Here is a 19,250-nt window from a genome sequence, read left to right as displayed (position 1 = left end):
ACAAATACCTTGGACAGGGGAGATGCATATACAGTGGTGTACTTGGATTTTGCAAAGGCTTTTGATAGATTGCCACATGACAAGGTGTTAAATAAATTGGAACACATGGGACTGGATAACAGCCTTCTGAGTTGGATCAGTGACTGGCTGTCAGATAGGTACCAGAAAGTTGTATATGGGGTGCAGTATCCTGAAAGAGAAAGGTCACTAGTTGTGTACCGAGGGGTCAGTTTTGGGACCATTGTTGTTCAATTTGTATGTTAATGATATTGGGATGGGTTTAACTAGTGATATCCAACTGTTTGAAGATGATGCAAAACTGGGAGAGCAATGCAGAGTCAAGTAGATGTTATGGCCTTACAAGAGGACCTGAATAAATTGCATGAAAAGGCAGGTAAGTCGAACTATCAGTTCAATGTTGCAAAGTGTAAGATTTGAAATTTAGTAAGCAATGATGGGATGCAAAGTACACTTGGTGGGGAAACTTTAAAGAAAGTAGAGGAGATGAGAAATCTAGGAGTGATGGTGGACAAGGACCTAAAATTTAGGGGACACATTGCACAAGTTGTGAAGATGTCACATTAGATGATGTGCAAGACCCTGATATGCAGAAATAGAGATGTTATAATGCAATTGTATAAGGCCTTGATCAGACCTCATATGGATTATTGTGCACAGATTCAGTTGCCAGGTTTTCATGGTGACGAGGATATGTTGGAAAGGGTCAGAGAAGATTCACAAAGGTGGTCAGTGGCTCTTTGGAATGTAGAGTACAAGGACAGATTGAGAGAATTTAAGTTACAGAGCCTCGTAAATAGGAGGAAGAAGGGGGGGGGATATGATTGAGACATATAAGCTAGTCAGGGGGTTGTTATCAGGTTGACATGGAAGAGATTTTTCATAGAATGGGAGAGGGGGATAGAACAAGAGGCCATCGCTGGAAACTGTATAAGGAGAGTGTGAGCAGAGGAGTGAGGAGAAGGCTCTTTTCATGGAGAGTGGTTGGTAAGTGGATTGCATTGCCTGAGTATGTTGTGAATGTAGACACACACTGAATCACTTTAAAGCACGGTTGGATGAGCGTTGTGTGCAATAGTGTGAATCTCCCACAATGGGTCTGGCTCCATGGAGGTCAGATATCAATAATAATAAAATACAGAACCAATCTCAACCTTGTACTTTATGGCACTACAACTGTGTCACCTGGAATGACTTGTGGAATTTTTATATCTCTTTTCCTTATTCAGATTACTGTTTTTGTTTTTTTGATTCATTTCCCACTTCATTGCAAATTCCTGACCCATATCCAAGACCTGGTTCTCAAAAAAATTTGCCTCTGTAGTCCAAGATAAAAATACAGCATATATTCAATAGCTCAAATTAAAAACTCCACCTTTTCATTTAGTTTACACAGCAACCCAAAACAAGTGCAAAAAAGTTGAAACTTTTTCCACTTGATTATACTATAAATTAACGATGCCATGAAATTATAATCTTGGTTTAATCCTTTACCAAGTGTAAGCAAACAAAGTTTGCACATGAAATAACTTCACAACTGGGCAACTTGCCATAATGCGAAGCACATATCCTTACGGACATGTATAATTATTATTATTATGGGTATCTCCATGGAGTCAGTAGACTCATCGCGGGAGACCCAAACTGGCAAAACAATATCTGTCATATCTCTTCTTGAATTAATTTACAGACGAAGAGCTCACAACTAAGTCAGGCAATGAATTCCACTCATTCACCACCCTCCAGGCAAAAAACCTTGTTCTGACACCCTTAACCACACGCTTCTTTAATTTACAGAGATGACCTCTTGTTCTTCCATCAATATCACACAGCTGAAACATTTCCCCTGCATCAATCTTATAAAACCTTTCAGTAATTTAAATGTTTCTATCATATCCCCTCTTCTCTGCCTATCAACCAACCTCTGCAATCCACAAGCTCTCAATCTATCAATGTAGGGAACATTTTTTACATCACTCACCAACTTAGTCACTCTTCTCTGAACCCTCTCCACAACCTCCTCATCTCCAAGGAATCCAGGTGACCCGACCTCAGTAATCCAAATGTATAAGTATCAATGCTTTATAAAGGGAAATAATAACCTCTTTATCTCTGGATGTCAGTGTGTTCCTCAACAACCAAGTAATCCTATGTGCAATCTTGGACACCTCAGCAATGTGTCCCCTGAACTTCATCTCCCTATCTACCAACACCCCTAAGTCCCTAGCCTCATCAATCTCTTGGAGTACTGTTCCATCAATGTAGTACACAGCTGGTAATCTTTTAATTCCAAAATGCATGACTTTACACTTTTCCACATTGAACTGACATCCATTACCTTTTGCCCATTCTACCAGCTTATTTAAATCATCATGCAAACTTTCAACATCACCTTGATTTTTTAATGCGCCACTCAACTTTGCATCATCAGCAAACAACTGAATATCTCCCTTTAAGCCATTTCTCATTTATTTATATACAAATTAAACAACAATGGCCCAAGCACAGAGCCCTGAGGCACACCACTAGTCACCTACCTCATCCTGGACTCGGCTCCTCCATACACCAACTTCTGGTATCTCTCCCTGAGCCATTCTCCTATCCATATCACCAATTTAGTATCTATTCCCATCTGTTCCAATTTGCGTAACAGTGTTCCATGGGGTATCCTGTCAAAAGCCTTAGCAAAATCCAGAAGTACCACTGTGTAGCCATTTCCTTTGTCCAACTCAGATGTCATCCTATTATAAAAAAAAAAAGCTAATAAATTGCTAAGGCAGGATTGACCTTTAACAAAACCACGTTGGCCTCTATAGAGTATCATATCCTGATCCACCCATTCTTGAATTTTGTCTTTAACCAACTTTTCCAATACTTTTACCACTACTCCTGAGATGGTGATTGGTCTGTAATTAACTACCACAGTTTTAGAGCCATCCTTATGCAAAGGAACCACTTTGCTTAACTTCCACTCCCTAGAGACCACACCAAAGTTCAAACTTAAATTAAATATCCAAGTAAAAGGAGTTGACAATTCATTTGCACATTCATGCAACACCCGAGCTGATATTCCATCTAAACCTACAGCAGTGTTTGCATTTAAATTTTGCAATATATTAAATACCTCTGATTTCTTAGATTCAATTCTCACATTAGTTATTGCTACAGGTACAGAGATATCCTCACTTGGGTGATAGACTTTTGAAAAATGATCACTCAGTAACTCGACTATTACATCTGATTTTGTCACCTCAATATCATCAGCATCCACCCAAGTTATTATTCCGAAGTCATTCTTCCTTTTATTTGCCACATAGCGGAAGAACTCTTTGGGATTACCCTTGATCTCTTTGGCTAAGGTCTTCTCATAATCTGATTTAGCTTTTCTTACTATGCTGGTAACCTTCCTAGCTTGAGGCTTGTACTGCTCATGGGTGTACTGATTGCCTTTCTCCTTGTAAATTCTCCATAACATTTTCTTTTTCTGCAGATTAAGCTTGATACTACTACTACTCATCCATCTAACGCTTGCCTTGTTTGACTTCCTGATCATGGGGACACAATCTAATATTGCTTTCCTCAGATACCCGCTGATTTTATCCCATGCACTGCTAACATCTTTCCCCTGCATATGTTCTGCCATGGGATGGCTGCAAGCTCACTCCGAAGCTTGTTATAATTGCCTAACCTGTATATACTCCTTCTTAACAGAAAAATCCACAAATTTTGCAACCTCCCAAGTCAATACCACATGATCGCTTTCACCAATTGGAGGTAACGAGGACACCTTACTTATACATATATCCTCTGAACCAGTAACCAGGTCCAACACTCTCACACCATGTGTCCCTTCAGTTATGTGCTGTTTCAAGTAATTATCTTGTAGAAAATGTATGAACTCCATTTCCTTTTTGCTACGTGATATTTCCTCCTTCCAATTGATATCACCATAATTAAAATCCCCCATAATAATCACTAAACCTCCACTCATTGCACTAATTTGCTGATGCATGAATTCAATATCTCCCCCTGTACTCCCTGGCCTATAGCAGCATCCAACTGTATATTTGGTTGCATTGGTCACTATTTCGCACCAGACCGCCTCAAATGAACTCTCATTCACATGTCTATCATTTTGATATACTACTTTCTTTGACTGCAACACATCAGCTATCATCAGCAGTACTCCTCCCCCTGTTCTATCATCTCTATCCTCCCTGAAAATACTGTACCCATCACGTTAAATTCCAGTGACCACATCTTCTACTGACAGCCAAGTTTCTTGACTTCTTCTGACATCTTCTACCAGCCCACTTCCCATAATGCATAGCATTATGGGAAGGGTCAATACCAGACCTATTTCAACATTTATTGAAGTCTCATCAGTGGGAACCAGACCCAGAAGTGATACCAAGGTTGAAGTAATGCAGAAATCATCTCCATATCACTTCTGGATCTGGTTCTGACTGATGAGGTCTCATCAGTGGGAGTATATAGAGGCTAATGATTTCACATCACTTGCCTTAGTATTTCTTGGCATCTTTAATTTATAGTATAACCAGGTGGAAAAACTTTCAACATGTATCTCTAATCCAGAGTATTTTAGTAATACAGTGCGACATCTTTTGGCTACTTGTATATGGAAATATGACTTCTGCATTACTTCAACTTAGGCTGAAATGATGTAAAGTTTTAAAGGTTATTGTGGTCTGTAGAGAGTCTGGATTCCATGAATCTTCTGATTCCAAGGAAGCATGGAAATAATGCTAATACTATATGTGCACATGCAAATGAACAATTGTAAGGGGCAAAAAATCATTAGATTACATAACAACTGACCACCAGACATAGGTATCTCTGCCTAATGATCAGTTGTCATGGATGTTTATTAATGCCAGCAGCATTAGGATCAAAGGGAAAAAAATTTACAGTAATGGTATATGAAAATTTGCCAAAAGCGATTGGTATTAAGTGATATCTGGCTGATGGAGAAAGGCCTGTAGAAACAGACTGTTTTTAAACTAGTATATTCAATGGAGCGTTCAGAAGGACAGTGCCCAACCTTTTCTATTCTCTTATCTCCACTCTCCAACCAAAAAGTTGTGAGCTTGAATCCCACTATAGCATAAATGTCTGAAGGTCTTCAGTTGGACAACCTATGTGAGTACTACCCCACTTATTAGTCTAAGATATGAAGTGACTGGAAAAAAAAAGCATCACAAATGATCTTTAACAATGGTGCTTGGAAATAATCTAACCCTTAGCTAAACACATGGTATAAAAATTAGAATTTTACATCTTTTATAGATGGGATTCAAATAAAATATGAATACTTACAGAAAAGGTATAATGCAGAATCAGAAAGTGTACAAGAAAGCAAATGGAGAGGGGGAGAGAGAGAGAGAGAGAGAGAGAGAGAGAGGAGGGATAGTCTATTAAATTGCCCTTTTCTGATTAGCATCAAGCATTTTCAGAGAGGTTCTTGCTTCTTTAACCCAAGTGAGAAAATATTCTAACATTCTAAAATTTAGAGTTTATACAGTGTTAGCAGTTGTATGGAATGGATGAGAAATCGATGAGCAAAATCCCATTTTGCCATCTTTTTTTTTGTCAAAATAAGGAAATCCATATTTTGGAGCTATGAATATGATGTGTGTGATAGGAAAGACTAGAAGTGGAAGTGAGCCCAAAAAACAGAAATCTCAAAGAACTGAACATTATCCAAGGGGTAAGAAGAAGTCTTTAGGTGGATCTTTCTTATAAGGGATAATACAGAAAAATGTGTTTTGGTAGCATTTGTAGTTCACATGGCAGTCCCCATCATCCATAACAAAGTGGCAAGGAGTGTTTGAAACTTATGGCTCAAAGCATGAATCATTTGAGCCATAATTTTTTTTTTTTTTTTAATAAAGATGCAGAATGTCGTGGCCTGCAATCATATGAAGACAGTGAGAAAAGTTGTGTATATATATATGAAGAGTATGATAAAAGTACAGGGCTTTGAGATACTCTAGCAATGGTAGGAAAATATAAGGAGTAAGCCAACCACCATGATTGTTTTAAGGAATAAAACAAACACATTTTTATTAGAAAAACTAAATTTATTAATAAGGTAACCACCATTGCAAACACTGGTCGTTTGAATCAACATCAGATGATAGTGCCTTGCCATTCACCAGTGGGTTACATACAGTATTACAGATTAGCACAACTAATTGCATAAACAGGGATAAAGATGTGACACACTGTGGCTGGATTCCAACATAAACATGTTTTCAAATGATACATTTAGCATGTTGTCTGTCATATCTGACGTTATGGCAGACAACATGCTAAACTAATTAATTACCTTCCTCATTACCAAGAACAGCCTACTCCATATCATATCTGGTCTTTCATCAAAAGAAATCAGAAGAATCTTGAATAGCTTTGACACCAATGACTCATTTGGCCCTAATGGTATCCCTTCTGTTGAGGCTATAAAAATGTGCTAAAGAATTGACACATATCCTATACTGTCTTTTTAAACTTTCTTACTTGTTTCTACAACATGGAAACAAGCCCATATTCTATATATTCTTCTTCGTTTGACAAAAATCTTATAGTTGCAATCATTCATATCTTCAAGATTTTCCATTATAATGCTTCAAATTTTGATCTCTTTGCAATTCGTCAGTAGGGCAGTGATAATCATGTAAATCTTAATGATAACAACAATAGTCTGTCTTACCTCTAGCAAGAAAGATTTCCATTAACCTTGATTTTGATAATACACGGATTGCTATATGTGATCAGATTTCTCTTCTTGGATTAACATAATCTAGCGTTCCCTGGCACTAACACATCTCCGCTGTGGCTTTACACTCTCCAAACAGCATAGTGTACTGTTGGAAGTTTTTTCCCACTTGGTTAGACTATAATAAATTTAGTTTAATCCTTATCCAAGTGTAAGCAAACAAAGTTTGCGCCTGAAGTATTTTCAGGACTGTAAAGGCAACTCGTGGTAAAGATGGACCAAGCTCTCATCACGCCTTGTCTCAATATCTCCCATAATGCAAAGCACATCTCCTTGTGGACATGTATAATGCTATGCATTAAGGGAAAGGCCACTACCTAGACTGGTTTCGACCTTTATTGAATGTTCAAGTACAGGTCAAACTCCAAAAACTAAGTGTTGTTCCCCTCAGTAGCAGGCTCACCCTGCCACTGAGAAGAACTCTCAGCATTGACTCCACCCCATGGCAGGCTCACCCCACCACCAAGCAGAGCCGCTCATTTGCTCATATGTCATCTGAGGGGTAACAGCAACAGCCGTGCCACAGTTAACTTCACGCGCTACAGCATTGCCATTCATTACCTAACAGCAACAGCCGTGCCACAGTTAACTTCACGGGCTACAGCATTGCCATTCATTACCCCCACCCAGGACCTGGGTGACAGCAAAAGCCGAGCCTCAGTTAAAACTTCATGGGCATTGCCATTCATCACCCAAGCTTCCAGCTGGTTTCGACCTTTATTGAGGTCTCGTCAGTGGGAGTCAGACCCAGAAGTGGTGATGTTAAGGCAGAAGCAATGGAGAAGTCATATTTACCGATACGAGTTGCCAAAAGGTGTACCACCTTATTATTAAATTTCTCTGGATTTAGAGGAAGATGTTGGACTGACGAGACCTCAATAATAAAGGTCGAAACTGGTCTGGGTAGTGGCCATTCCCTTAATGCAGAGCATTATACATGTCCGCAAGGAGATGAGCTCTGCTTTATGGGAGATATTGAGACAAGGAGTGATGAGAGCTTGGTCCACCTTTACTGCGAGTTGCCTTTACAGTTCTGAAGATACTTCAGGTGCAAACTTTGTTTGCTTACACTTGGATAAAGGATTAAACTAAATTTATTATAGCATAGTTTGGATTCTGATTATATAGAGATTGGAGTAATTATTATTTGTTTCAGAATCCAACATGATCTTCCATCACATAGGCTAGACGTGTAAATATTATTTAATGTAATTCACTTGTTTATAATTTAATATTCATATAACTACCTTTAATTTTATCTAATATTTAATTAATTAATCAAAGATATATGTATTAATAATGAAAAGACTGTATTAAATATTATTAAGCTATTTTATTCATTACTATATTAATGTTATAAGAACTTGTATTTGATAATTTAACTGCGCATTAATTGAAATGCAAATATTCTCTATTTATTCCTATTTGTAGAAGTTTAACGTTATGCAATAGCTCAATTTTATTATGTTTTGTCTTGTTGTTATGGAGACGTATGTAAGTGAGCGAGCACGTTTTGATACACCACGTGAAGAGAAGGTTTATTGAAAAGAGTTTTAGAAAGAAATCACGAGAATAATTTAGGCGGGAAGAATGGATATATAAGCAATGAACACTGAACTTATTAATTAATTAAGAGAGAGAAAGGAGAGGATTGGCATTAGGTTGGAATCGGAGCATTCGGCATTCGGGAATCACAGTGCGATAATTGCGAGTCGGCAAGTCACTCAAACAGCTAATAAAGTCTACTAGTCGAGAAGCCGTTAGCTAATAAGTTGTAGAATAACAATTATAGCTACAGAAAACAGCTGAGAGACTATTAATTAGACTAGCGATACTTGAATTGAGATATAATTTCAGAGCCGACCTGTCAAGGACACACAGAATCTTGAAATAAAGCATCGAGTAACTAGAGAATAGTAGAGGCTGTAAAATTGAAGTTTACCGTTAGCTGTGTTTAGAATTGTAGTGTCTAAAGAATTAATTGAATGCCGGAAGAGTGAACAACTGTGCATATAAAACCTCAAGTTAAGGAATTATTGTGTGTTGCCTTATTTCATGAATGATCAGTAGAACTTTATGCAACAACGTTTGTTTATGTGTATTGTGACCGATGATTAATTCAGTTATTGCTTAGAAGAATTATTTTAATGAGTGCCGCATACTGTTTAAGTGTTTACAGTTATAAAAAGTATTTATGTATAAGTAGGTGAAGAAAAAAGATTATCGGTAAGATTATTTCAACCGTTAATATTCCTATACAGAGAAGTGTGAGAGTTTCATCCTAGAATTTCCTTATACTAACAGTAACTATTGAGGAAGTTAGCTAAAGTGTAAATTTAAAAGTGTTTGTTTGTGAAGAGGTATTACTGCAATTTTTGTTGTATTTGGAACTTAAGGAACTGTGAGAAGACTGTATTATAGAGATAACAGATTTACCATTGTATGAGTTGAATGATTGAATTTACCTGAGGAGTTAAAATGTTTGTGATATCTTAATTACTGATTTGAATTTAAGTGTAAAATTTGTGATTCTAAATTAAATGTTTGTTTTTGTTTATCTAAAGTTATATTTTGCCTGAATCTCTTTTACTGCACCATTTATAAAATATTCAAACCAAAACGGGTAAATTAAGTAAGTCAAATATACTCGGCCAGTATACATATTAAGGAGAAATAGTTGAGGGTTGATTTATCTTCAATTCTTGAACTAATTCAGATATAGAGTGGTGCTGTCTATAAATATAAATTTTCTCTATATTTGCATTAGAAATCAACTAGCAACTATTTTTTAGGTTAAGAACATTGTAATAAGTAAATGTCGGATCCAAAGTATAGATTGAGAAGAAGTAGGATCCAACATGGATCCTACTACTTTGTTTGCTTACACTTAGATAAAGGATTAAACTAAATTTATTATAGCATAGTGTACTTTCTTCAAGATGCTACTTCCTACTTCCAGTACAACTGTTCACAACCTAAAAATCCCAACTCTGCCAAAATTTGAAAGAGGACTCATGCACTTGGGGAAGTGCACAAAAACCTGCATAAGAATGTTTTATTATTAGTAGTATTAGCATCTGACCTACATGGGGATTAAAGGACTAATTGCAGGAGATTGATATTCTCTCAAAAAGAGCATGAATGCTATCCAAAAGGAGACAGTGGCTTTCACTTTGTCTTTCTCAATAACTAAAATCTTCAGCCATTCAAAAAACACGTCAAGATATTCCTTCTTTCCTGCTTAACTTCTTGCTCACAATGGCAATGATATGATATAGATTTTGTAACCTTTCACAAGTGGTATCTGCATACTTTGAGAATGATGAAATAATGGAAAAGGGGACAGAAGCATGTAACTAATATAATATCAGGATTCTGGGATACTGATTATGAAGACAGATTAAGGGAGCATGAGCTGCAAAGTCTAATAGACACTTTCTGAAAATTGCAACTGCAAATTCAGACAAATCAGCTTGCGGCAATTAGTATAACTGACAATTTCAAGCAAAAAGTGAGTACATATTTAAATTTTTGAATCGCACACAAAAGGAGTCACATGGTAGTACTCAACAGGATAAAAAGCAAAATGCTGCAATATGCGAATTGTGTTTGAAGGAAGCTCTTTTCATGAAGGAATAAAGTTGCAAACTTGGATGTCTTGTAATGTTTTAAAGATGTCGTCTAGATGACTTCCAATAATTCTTTGGGGAAGAATTATTGGAAAACTTGAAGGCTGTAGAATTAATGATATTGCCAGAGAGTTTGGAATCTCACATAGCGTTATATCCAGGCTCTAGGCAGCATTTCAAACCAATGGAATGTTCCAGATGTTTGCTAAGAGGTTGCTCTCACTTTATCATGGAGCATGAAGACACATTTTTGGTGTCTTCATGCTCCATGATAACAGCAAATCATTATTGATACACAACAGCAGATTAGCTTGCAAGTCGGCTCCATTCAAGCACAGGTATGCAGATATCTTGATAAACCATGGCAAGGCATCTGCAACAAGTAGGCCTATAGTCTGCATCCCATTATCCACAGTTCATTGTATGGCACATTTTCAGTGGTGTTGTATCCATAAAAATTGGACAAGACACCAATGGGCTAATGTACTCTTCACAAATGAGAGCTGTTTTAGTCTTTCCTCCAATTTTAGATGACACTTGATCTGGCGTGAAAGTGGTACCATTGCAAGAATGTTCTTGAAAGGGATAGATACAATGGTGCCAGAGTCATGGTGTGGGAAGGCATAACACTTAATAGACACACCAAGCTATAAGTGCTGGAATAAGGGACAAAGACTGGTTAACAATATTGCAATGAAGTTCTTCAACCTCATGTTTGATTGTTCCGTGGTGCTGTAAGCAAAGAATTAATTTTTGTGTATAACAATGCCACTCCACTGCTTGTGCGTACACAGCAGTGGAGATACTTCTGGAGACCAGGGATATTAATCGAATCGAGTGGCTAGCACACTCCCCAGATCTCAACCCCTTACAAGTTTGGGACGCAACAGGGAGATGCATTGCTGCTTGAAATTCCCCCTCCAGAATACAAACAATGCCTTATTCTTGCTTTGAAGGAGGAATGGCCAGTTTGCCTCAAGAACTCCTGCATCACTTGGTGCTAAGCATGGTACAATGCTTGGAGAGCTGCATCGCAATTAGGGGTGGACATATTCCATACTGAAATGTCTCTCTTTATAATTTTTCGTAAGCACTGTGCATTAATTCCTTAACTACATCCTTAGGAAATTGGTAACTTCTGCCAAAAACGTATTGCAATTTAATTTGTACAAATTTTATAACACATATTTTGTGTAATATAATTTATTAGTATGATAGCAATAAAATTTTCACTCACCACCAGCCTGAATTATTTATATATAAAAATATGCCTATTGTAAGAACTGTTACTTACTCCAAGGGCCTCAGGTGTATAAGAATAGTCAACAGGCTGACATTTCCAATTATATTTACCAAACCATCCATAGATTCCAAACTGCAATGAAAAAAAATTTATGAGGAATGTTTCATTCTAATGAAATTTTTAAGAAGTTTATCATTTAATAATAATATAAGCTTATAAATATGTTGAATGGGATTTGCCTTCAAATGACCTGTTATGCTTTAGTTGAGTTTGCAAGTTTTTATTTACAACAATAAATGTATACTTAAGATTGCTATGCTAAATTTCAGAAATATTTATTATTATTATTGTATGGGCACTCCTATACAGGCACCCGAAGATTATCATGAAAGACCTAAACTATCCGCACAATCTATCATGCCTTTACTTGACCCCATTAACACACAAAGCACTCACTACTGACTCTGTAATTCCCCATTCAACTCATTCACCTCTCCAAGCAAAAAACCTAGTCCTCGCATCCTTATTAACCACACCTTTATTCAATTTCTAGGAATGACCTCTTATTCTGTATCTATCTATTTATCTCCTCTCTCTCTCTCTGCTGAGAGAGAGAAAGAAAGAGAGAGAGAGAGAGAGAGAGAGAGAGAGAGAGAGAGAGTGCTGGTGAGGTAAATTTCGATATTATTCAGGTCTCAATAAAGGTCAAAACCGGTCTGGGTTTTGACCTTTATATATATGTTTATGAATATAAACATATATATAAATATATGAACCTTTATGAATAAAAGTGTGTATAATATCTTATTAGTGTGACCTTCAACAGAATTTGCTATTTTAATGTATCTTTTTTCATCCTCATTTCATCTTGATTTTATAAATTATCTTATGATGCAGCTAATACTATTTGTGAGTTTAACTTTATTCCAAATGAGTTCTGATCTACCATTTTCACTCACTAACATCATCCCATAAGATGATATAGTTCATGGAACACGAAACATCAGATGTATATCCATGCAGAGGACATAGCAGTGTTATTCAATGAACAATTAATTAAGGATTTATTTGATTGGTTTATCATCTTAATAAGTGTGATTATGGAGGAAATGCTGGAGAATGGATGAATAGTGAATAAGCCAGAGAAATTTGAGGAATTAAGTAAACATTGGCCTGGTTGGCCGAGTGGTTAGCGTATCTGCTCTCCAGCCAAGAAACGGCAGGTTCGAATCCTACTGTGGGCATGGATGTTTGCGATTGTCTGTGAAAACACTAGTGGTGGTAGTGGGCAGTAGATGGCATTGGTATAGATGATGCAGTTTGCTGTAGTTGGTGGAGACAAAGAGCTGTAGAGTAGGTGCCCTCCCTCGATGAGTCTTTGGACTCCTTCAAGGTGTCACATAATAATAATAATAAATAAGGCAGTAGAACTTGACATATCACATCTTAAGTGAATGTTTCAATGAGTTAACAGTAGCCTCGACATATCATTTTAACAAAAGTGCTGCAACAGGGCAAGTCCTTAAAGGAGTGGAAAAAGAGTAAAACTGTTCCACTTTACAAGGGGGGGGGGGAAGAGACAGAGTTACAACACTGAGACTTTGAATTACAGGTCAATCTGTGTGCGAGGAGATGTGAAAGTGGTGGAGCAGGTTAGGATTTAGAACTGGGTTCATAACAGCAGTATTGTCCATGATGGTCAGAATGAACTATTGAAAAGAAGATAGTGTTTTAGCAATGTACTAGCATATTACAACAAAGTGACAAGTGCACTAGACATGGGAGACACATCTACAATATACTATCCCATGTCTAGTGCATTTGCAAAGGCCTATGATAGACTGCCACATCCATTCCAATTAAAATGAAATGGATGAAGTCAGATAACAGATCAGGTGGACAGGCAATTGCCTGTCAGACAGGTATATCAACATGTTGTGTATGGGGGAAAACAACATTCCAGAAGAGAAATTGTCAGTGGTGTGCTATAAACAATATAATGGTACCATTATACTATTTAATTTGTATGTTAATGATACTAGGAGAGGTATAAATGGATATATTATATTCAGTCCTTTGCAGATGATGCAACACTGGAGAGAACTGTGAGGAATAGAGAACATGTGGCATTGAAGGAGAATCTGAGTAGACTGTATTAGTAGATAAGTGTTTAGAGTTACCATTTCAATGTTACAAAGTGCAAAGTTTTGAAATTTGGAAAGAATAGATAGGATGTAGAGTATATATTTGGTGGGAAAATTTTGAAGATGGAGCAGAGAGATCTGGGAATGGTAGACAGGAACCTAAAGCTTAGGAAGTCCATTGCTAAGATTCTGAGGACATCACAATGCATTATGGCAATAATGAGTAGAATAATGACATGAAGAGGTAAAGAGGTTATGTGTCCATTGTATAAGTGTGATTATGGAGGAAATGCTGGAGAATAGTGAATAAGAAAGAGAAATTTGAGGAATTAAGTAAAATTGGCCTGGTTGGCTGAGTGGTTAGCTTATCCACTCTCTAGCCAAAAAGCTGCAAGTTCGAATCCTGCCGTGGGCATGGATTTAAATGTTCGAGGCCTTACTATTAATGCAGAGAAGTCCTGTTCATTAGCCCTTGTCCCTTCTGGACATGACAAGAAGCTAAAGGTTGAGAGTACTGAGTTTCCCTGCACGCTAGGCCATTACATTCTTTAACCATTCTGGAGGAATGGAGATACCTTGGGGTTATGTTCACTCCAAAGGGAAGGTCTTCTATCCCTTCTGCCTTGGAGTCTGGGCTTTGAGGAAAGCTCCTATTAAGCCTCCAGCAAAGGCTCTTTATTCTGTCCTATTATCTTCTATCTCGTTACTATCATAAGTTGGTCCTTGGTAAGAGCTATGTCTCGGTACTGTTCCGAATGCACAGGGATGTCTGCTTGGCTGTTAGATCGTGGCTCCAGCTTCAGCAGACACTCCAATTGTGTATTTTTATGCAAAGGTGAAGGACGGTGGGCTTGGAGTTCCATCACTAAGGTGGCTAATCCCACGACTTCGTTTATCTAAAATATCAAAGCTTGAAACTTCATCCTCCCTGATCTGTAGGAAGGCCTTTCATAGTCCTATCATTCAAGAGGACTACAGACATGCCAAAGGCTGGTCCCAATATCAGGCTCCCCAGATTGAGACTGCATCAGCAGTGCATAAGAGATGGGCATTGTTACTTCATGGCTCTGTAGATGGCACTTGCTTCAAGGAATCACATCTGATGCCTCCCCAGCATCAGTGGGTACGGGACAGCACCAGACTACTCCTGGGTTATAAATACATTGATTTAATTAGAACAAGAATAAATGCCCTGCCCACTAGAGCACGTACAGCCAGATGGGGCAGAAATGACATAAGCTGCAGGGCTGGCTGCCACTACAGTGAGACTTTGTCTCATATATCTCAATGTTGCTTTTGCACTCTTGTTGTTCGAGTAAGGACATGATGGCGTGGTCTCCATACTGAATAATCGATTTAAGAACAAAAGTTGAACCTCATTACAGAACCAATACTGGTATTAGAAAGCCAGATATTATAATGAGAAAAAATGGTGACGTCTGGGTAATTGATGCTCAGGTAGTGGGCATCAATTACCCAGACGTCACCATCTGGGTGCTCACTTACCTACTGCCATAAAAACAAGGTCCAATACTATGAGCAGAATTCAGACCTTGTAAGGCAGATAAGAGAAGAGCATGGGGCAGCTCCCTGCTTTACCAGTGCTACTAGTTAGAAGGATTTATATCCATCAGGCTTATTCAAAAAAGACTTTCAAGTGATTTCCTTGAGGACCCTTCAAGGCACACTGGTGGCATGGCATTACCACCAATGTATGACTAATATGATTAAACAAACCAGTGTCGGGTAATACACTTGAAAATTCTTTTGTACAGGCGTCAGCCTTCTTCAGAGTCCTTTTTAGGACTAATGTAAGAGTAGTACTGCTCACTCAGTACGAAATTAAATAAATAAATAATACAGAGCTTTGATTACACCACATATAGGTTACTGTGTACAGATCTGGCCACCTGGTTTTCAAAGGGATGAGGATAATGATAGAGAGGAGTATGAAACAATCAACAAGAATTAAAACCTTTCCCAAACATACTGTGAATAGTTCTGGGGGATATTATGTCACATTGTCTTATGCCTCTCTGTATATCCATTAAAATGAATTGATGCTGATGCAGTGGCGGCTCATGGTGTAAAATCTGGGGTACTGCAACTTTCGAAATATACATGGTAAGTACAGTGTATGCATGTTTGGATAAAATATCAAAATTATGGTAAAAATTAAAAAAAAATTAAACATGAAAAAATATTGTTTATTATCGATAAAATTATACAGGTTGGTATAATTCAAAATTACTTAAAAATAAAATCCATTCTTCTTGTTTTGTTTTGAGCGAAAAGGTCAATAACTTTTTCCTTGATGTTTGTGTGACTGTTGAAGAATTTATAGTTCACTACAGTCGCTTCTGTCACAGAACTTATTTCTTGAGGTTGCATTTCTGAGGTCATAACTGTCAATAACCCCAATAATGTTCTAAAATAAAAACTATAACAAATGTTACGTCTTTAATTGTAATGTCCAAATATTTAAAGAGACGGAGTAAACACGATAAGCACTACGAACACTCTACTCCTGGCACAAACTGCATATAAACAACAGTGGAACAGCACGACGGACAGTGCCGCATTATGATAATAGCTTGCATCTTGCTATGACGTGCATATGCTTGCACGTGTAGTAATATGCACTCCTAAGTGCTACAAGATGGATTTTTATTATATTTTATACAAAATAAGAGAACTGTATAGGATTGTTGATGATAAAATTAAATATTACAAGCAAATATAAATAAATTAATAAATATATTTATTTAGCCTTAGGTGGAGTTTACCACCCACTTAGGGCTGCACTCCCAAGCAACCCGACTCCAAAGAGATCACACCCAACGGAGACAGCATCAGCTATGGGTCTCGCACCCACTCTGGGTAGGCTTTCGAGGGCCCACCCGTTTGCCTCTGAGCGGTTTCGGTTCTGCAGTTCTGCAGTGCCTATGCATGAGCCATCCTTGCTCATAATCAATAAAACTAAGGCATAACATGAGTCGGTATTTACTACACCCATTCATTCATTCATCTGTTGTGTAACTTTAATATACTCCACTGTGCTGAAGCCACTTCTAAAGCCTGCCTGTTCTTTTGGCATTTCAAGGCCTAGAGTTGCACAACGCCTACGACTTTTGTAAACACTTTGTTTACCACCAACGGTAGAGACAGAAATTATGTATGAGTTGCCTTTGATCTCATTCACTGCTGTAGATAAGATTTTATTTTATTTTTAAAAAAAAGAAGAAGATTTTATAGTTCAAAAGAGGACATTCCATGTCCTCTGTTCAAACTAAAAAATCTTACTTTTGGTAAAAATTAACTGATGACAGCAATATCCTCTTGAAGGGACTCCTTAAAGTTGCACCCCAAGTGAAATGTAAGCAACTCAATGACTCCCCATAAACTGTGAATTATGTGATCAACATACAAGTTTGACAGTGCTAAAGCAAAAGAACCTTATAACATTCCACATGTCATGCTAAAAAACGTTTAATTTTCTTGACCAAAAAGCTCTGGAATGACTTTTAATGGGATTATATTGATCAAGTGCATATAATAAACAACTATGTCATACCAACTAGTTTCACCAACTAAGGCTGTTGGCATCTTCAGGGTACATAACTGATGTAAGGCACTAAAAAGTAAAAAACTGTTACAGACTATAATCAACCGATTCCAATTATATTAAACAAAGAACAGAGCACGTACAATACATGCATAGAGCATGCATGATCTCACTTGTTATTTAGGAATGTACTATAGTTGGCACTGTAATTCAGTTCAATTAAGAAGCTTCCGAATGGTGGTATCAACCTCTCAGTTTACCGCAAACCTACCAATACAGGACGTTATTTACATTTCACTTCCTGTCACCACATTTCTCAGAAACTTAGTATTGTACACATGCTGAAGAACCAAGCCTCTCTCCTTACAACAGATCAACAAGACCTCCAGGAAGAACTATCCCTGATATCTGCCAACCTTACCATGAATGGATTTCCTCGAGGACTCGTCCACAAGATACTCTTCGCTGAACTCCGACAAAGACAACGAGATGATATACGTTATATCATCTCGTCATACTTAGGGACAGTTTCCAATAAGACTGCAAGACTCTTAGACCACATAAAATAAGAGTGGCTTTTAAACCTACAGAAACGATTAGACAATTCTTAAGATTTCCAAAAGATAGCCATCCTTTCTCCAAATATGCTGGAGTTTATAACATACCCTGCTCGTGCGGCTTGAATTACATCGACCAACCTTCCAGGAGCCTTGAAATTAGGCAAAAAGAACACATAGGTGACATCAATAATAACAGAGAAGAAATATCGGGGTTAGCTTTTCATTTCTCAAGAAAGAACCATACCATGGAGTGGGATAGAAGCACAATTCCTTACATAGAGGAGGACTTCCGCTCCCAAATTTTTAAAGAGGCCACAACAGTTGCCTGCTGTATACAAAACCTTAACAGGAACCAAGGACTAATCCTACCCATGATCTGGAAGACCTTTATAAGATCTCTCAACTCGCCAGAACTTAATTACAGTGCCAACTATAGTACGTTCCTAAATAACAACAAGCGAGACCATGCATGCTCTATTCATGTATTGTATGCGCTCTGTTCTTTGTTTAATATAATTGGAATCAGGTTGATTATGGTTTGTAACAGTGTTTTACTTTTTAGTGCCTTACATCAGTTATGTACCCTGAAGATGCCAACAGCCTTAGTTGGTGAAACTAGTTGGTATAACACAGTTGTTCATTATATGCACTTGATCAATATAATCCCATTAAAAGTCATTCCACATGTCAGTTTCCTCTAGGATATATTCCCACCGTCCACCACAATCAGTCTCCTATCCACTTATACTGATGTCTATGTCTATATATGTCTATGTCTATATATGTCTATATGTGTGTGTGTGTGTGTGTGTGTGTGTGTGTGTGTGTGTCCCATTCCCTTCCCAAAAAGTATACAAAGCCAGTATAAAGAAATATTCATGATATACAAATAAATACTCACCCCAAAAAATATCAAGCCAGAGAATATAATCATGATGAAATTATATAAAGCCATCAGCCAGCGTATGTTCAATGGCTCACGATTCTTCATAAATGCTGGACCAAGAAACTTTACTATATACACATATGACAAGCATATAATTCCTGTGGGCCATGGGCTGTGCATCATAGGCCAATCAGCTACACGTGGATCTGTAAACAACAATTCTTGAATAAGAAACATTAATATTTAATTGAAAATTGCAAAATAATTATAAAAATGTAGAAATGAAAACACCAGCGTACAGATTTTTTAAGCATTATGTTTTGCTTACTCAGCTCCCTGAAGCCAATTACAGGTGTTGAATATCTAAAAGGCATTTTTTTAAAAAATTATTACAGTGGTAACAAGTGCT

At 37.4% G+C, this 19,250-nt stretch overlaps 1 protein-coding gene across 1 annotated transcript in view; it reads right to left on the bottom strand.

The window, feature by feature from the left end:
- Window positions 1-19,250, bottom strand: part of LOC150096667 (very long chain fatty acid elongase AAEL008004-like) — a 135,022-nt gene that overhangs the window by 80,546 nt on the left and 35,226 nt on the right. The window contains exons 2-3 of the mRNA XM_090407819.1: window positions 18,857-19,047; window positions 11,738-11,818 (exon numbers count right to left, since the gene is read on the bottom strand). Of these exons, the coding sequence (XP_090263945.1) occupies window positions 11,738-11,818; window positions 18,857-19,047 (272 nt within the window). The remainder of the gene's footprint in view (window positions 1-11,737; window positions 11,819-18,856; window positions 19,048-19,250) is intronic.

The sequence above is a fragment of the Typopeltis vanoorti genome, chromosome 18, assembly GCF_054136105.1.
Source record: "Typopeltis vanoorti isolate ZY-2024b chromosome 18, IOZ_Tvanoo_1.0, whole genome shotgun sequence".
NCBI lineage: Eukaryota > Metazoa > Arthropoda > Arachnida > Uropygi > Thelyphonidae > Typopeltis > Typopeltis vanoorti.
Note: the sequence above shows the minus strand (reverse complement) of the source record. Positions and strands in the feature narration are given on the sequence as shown.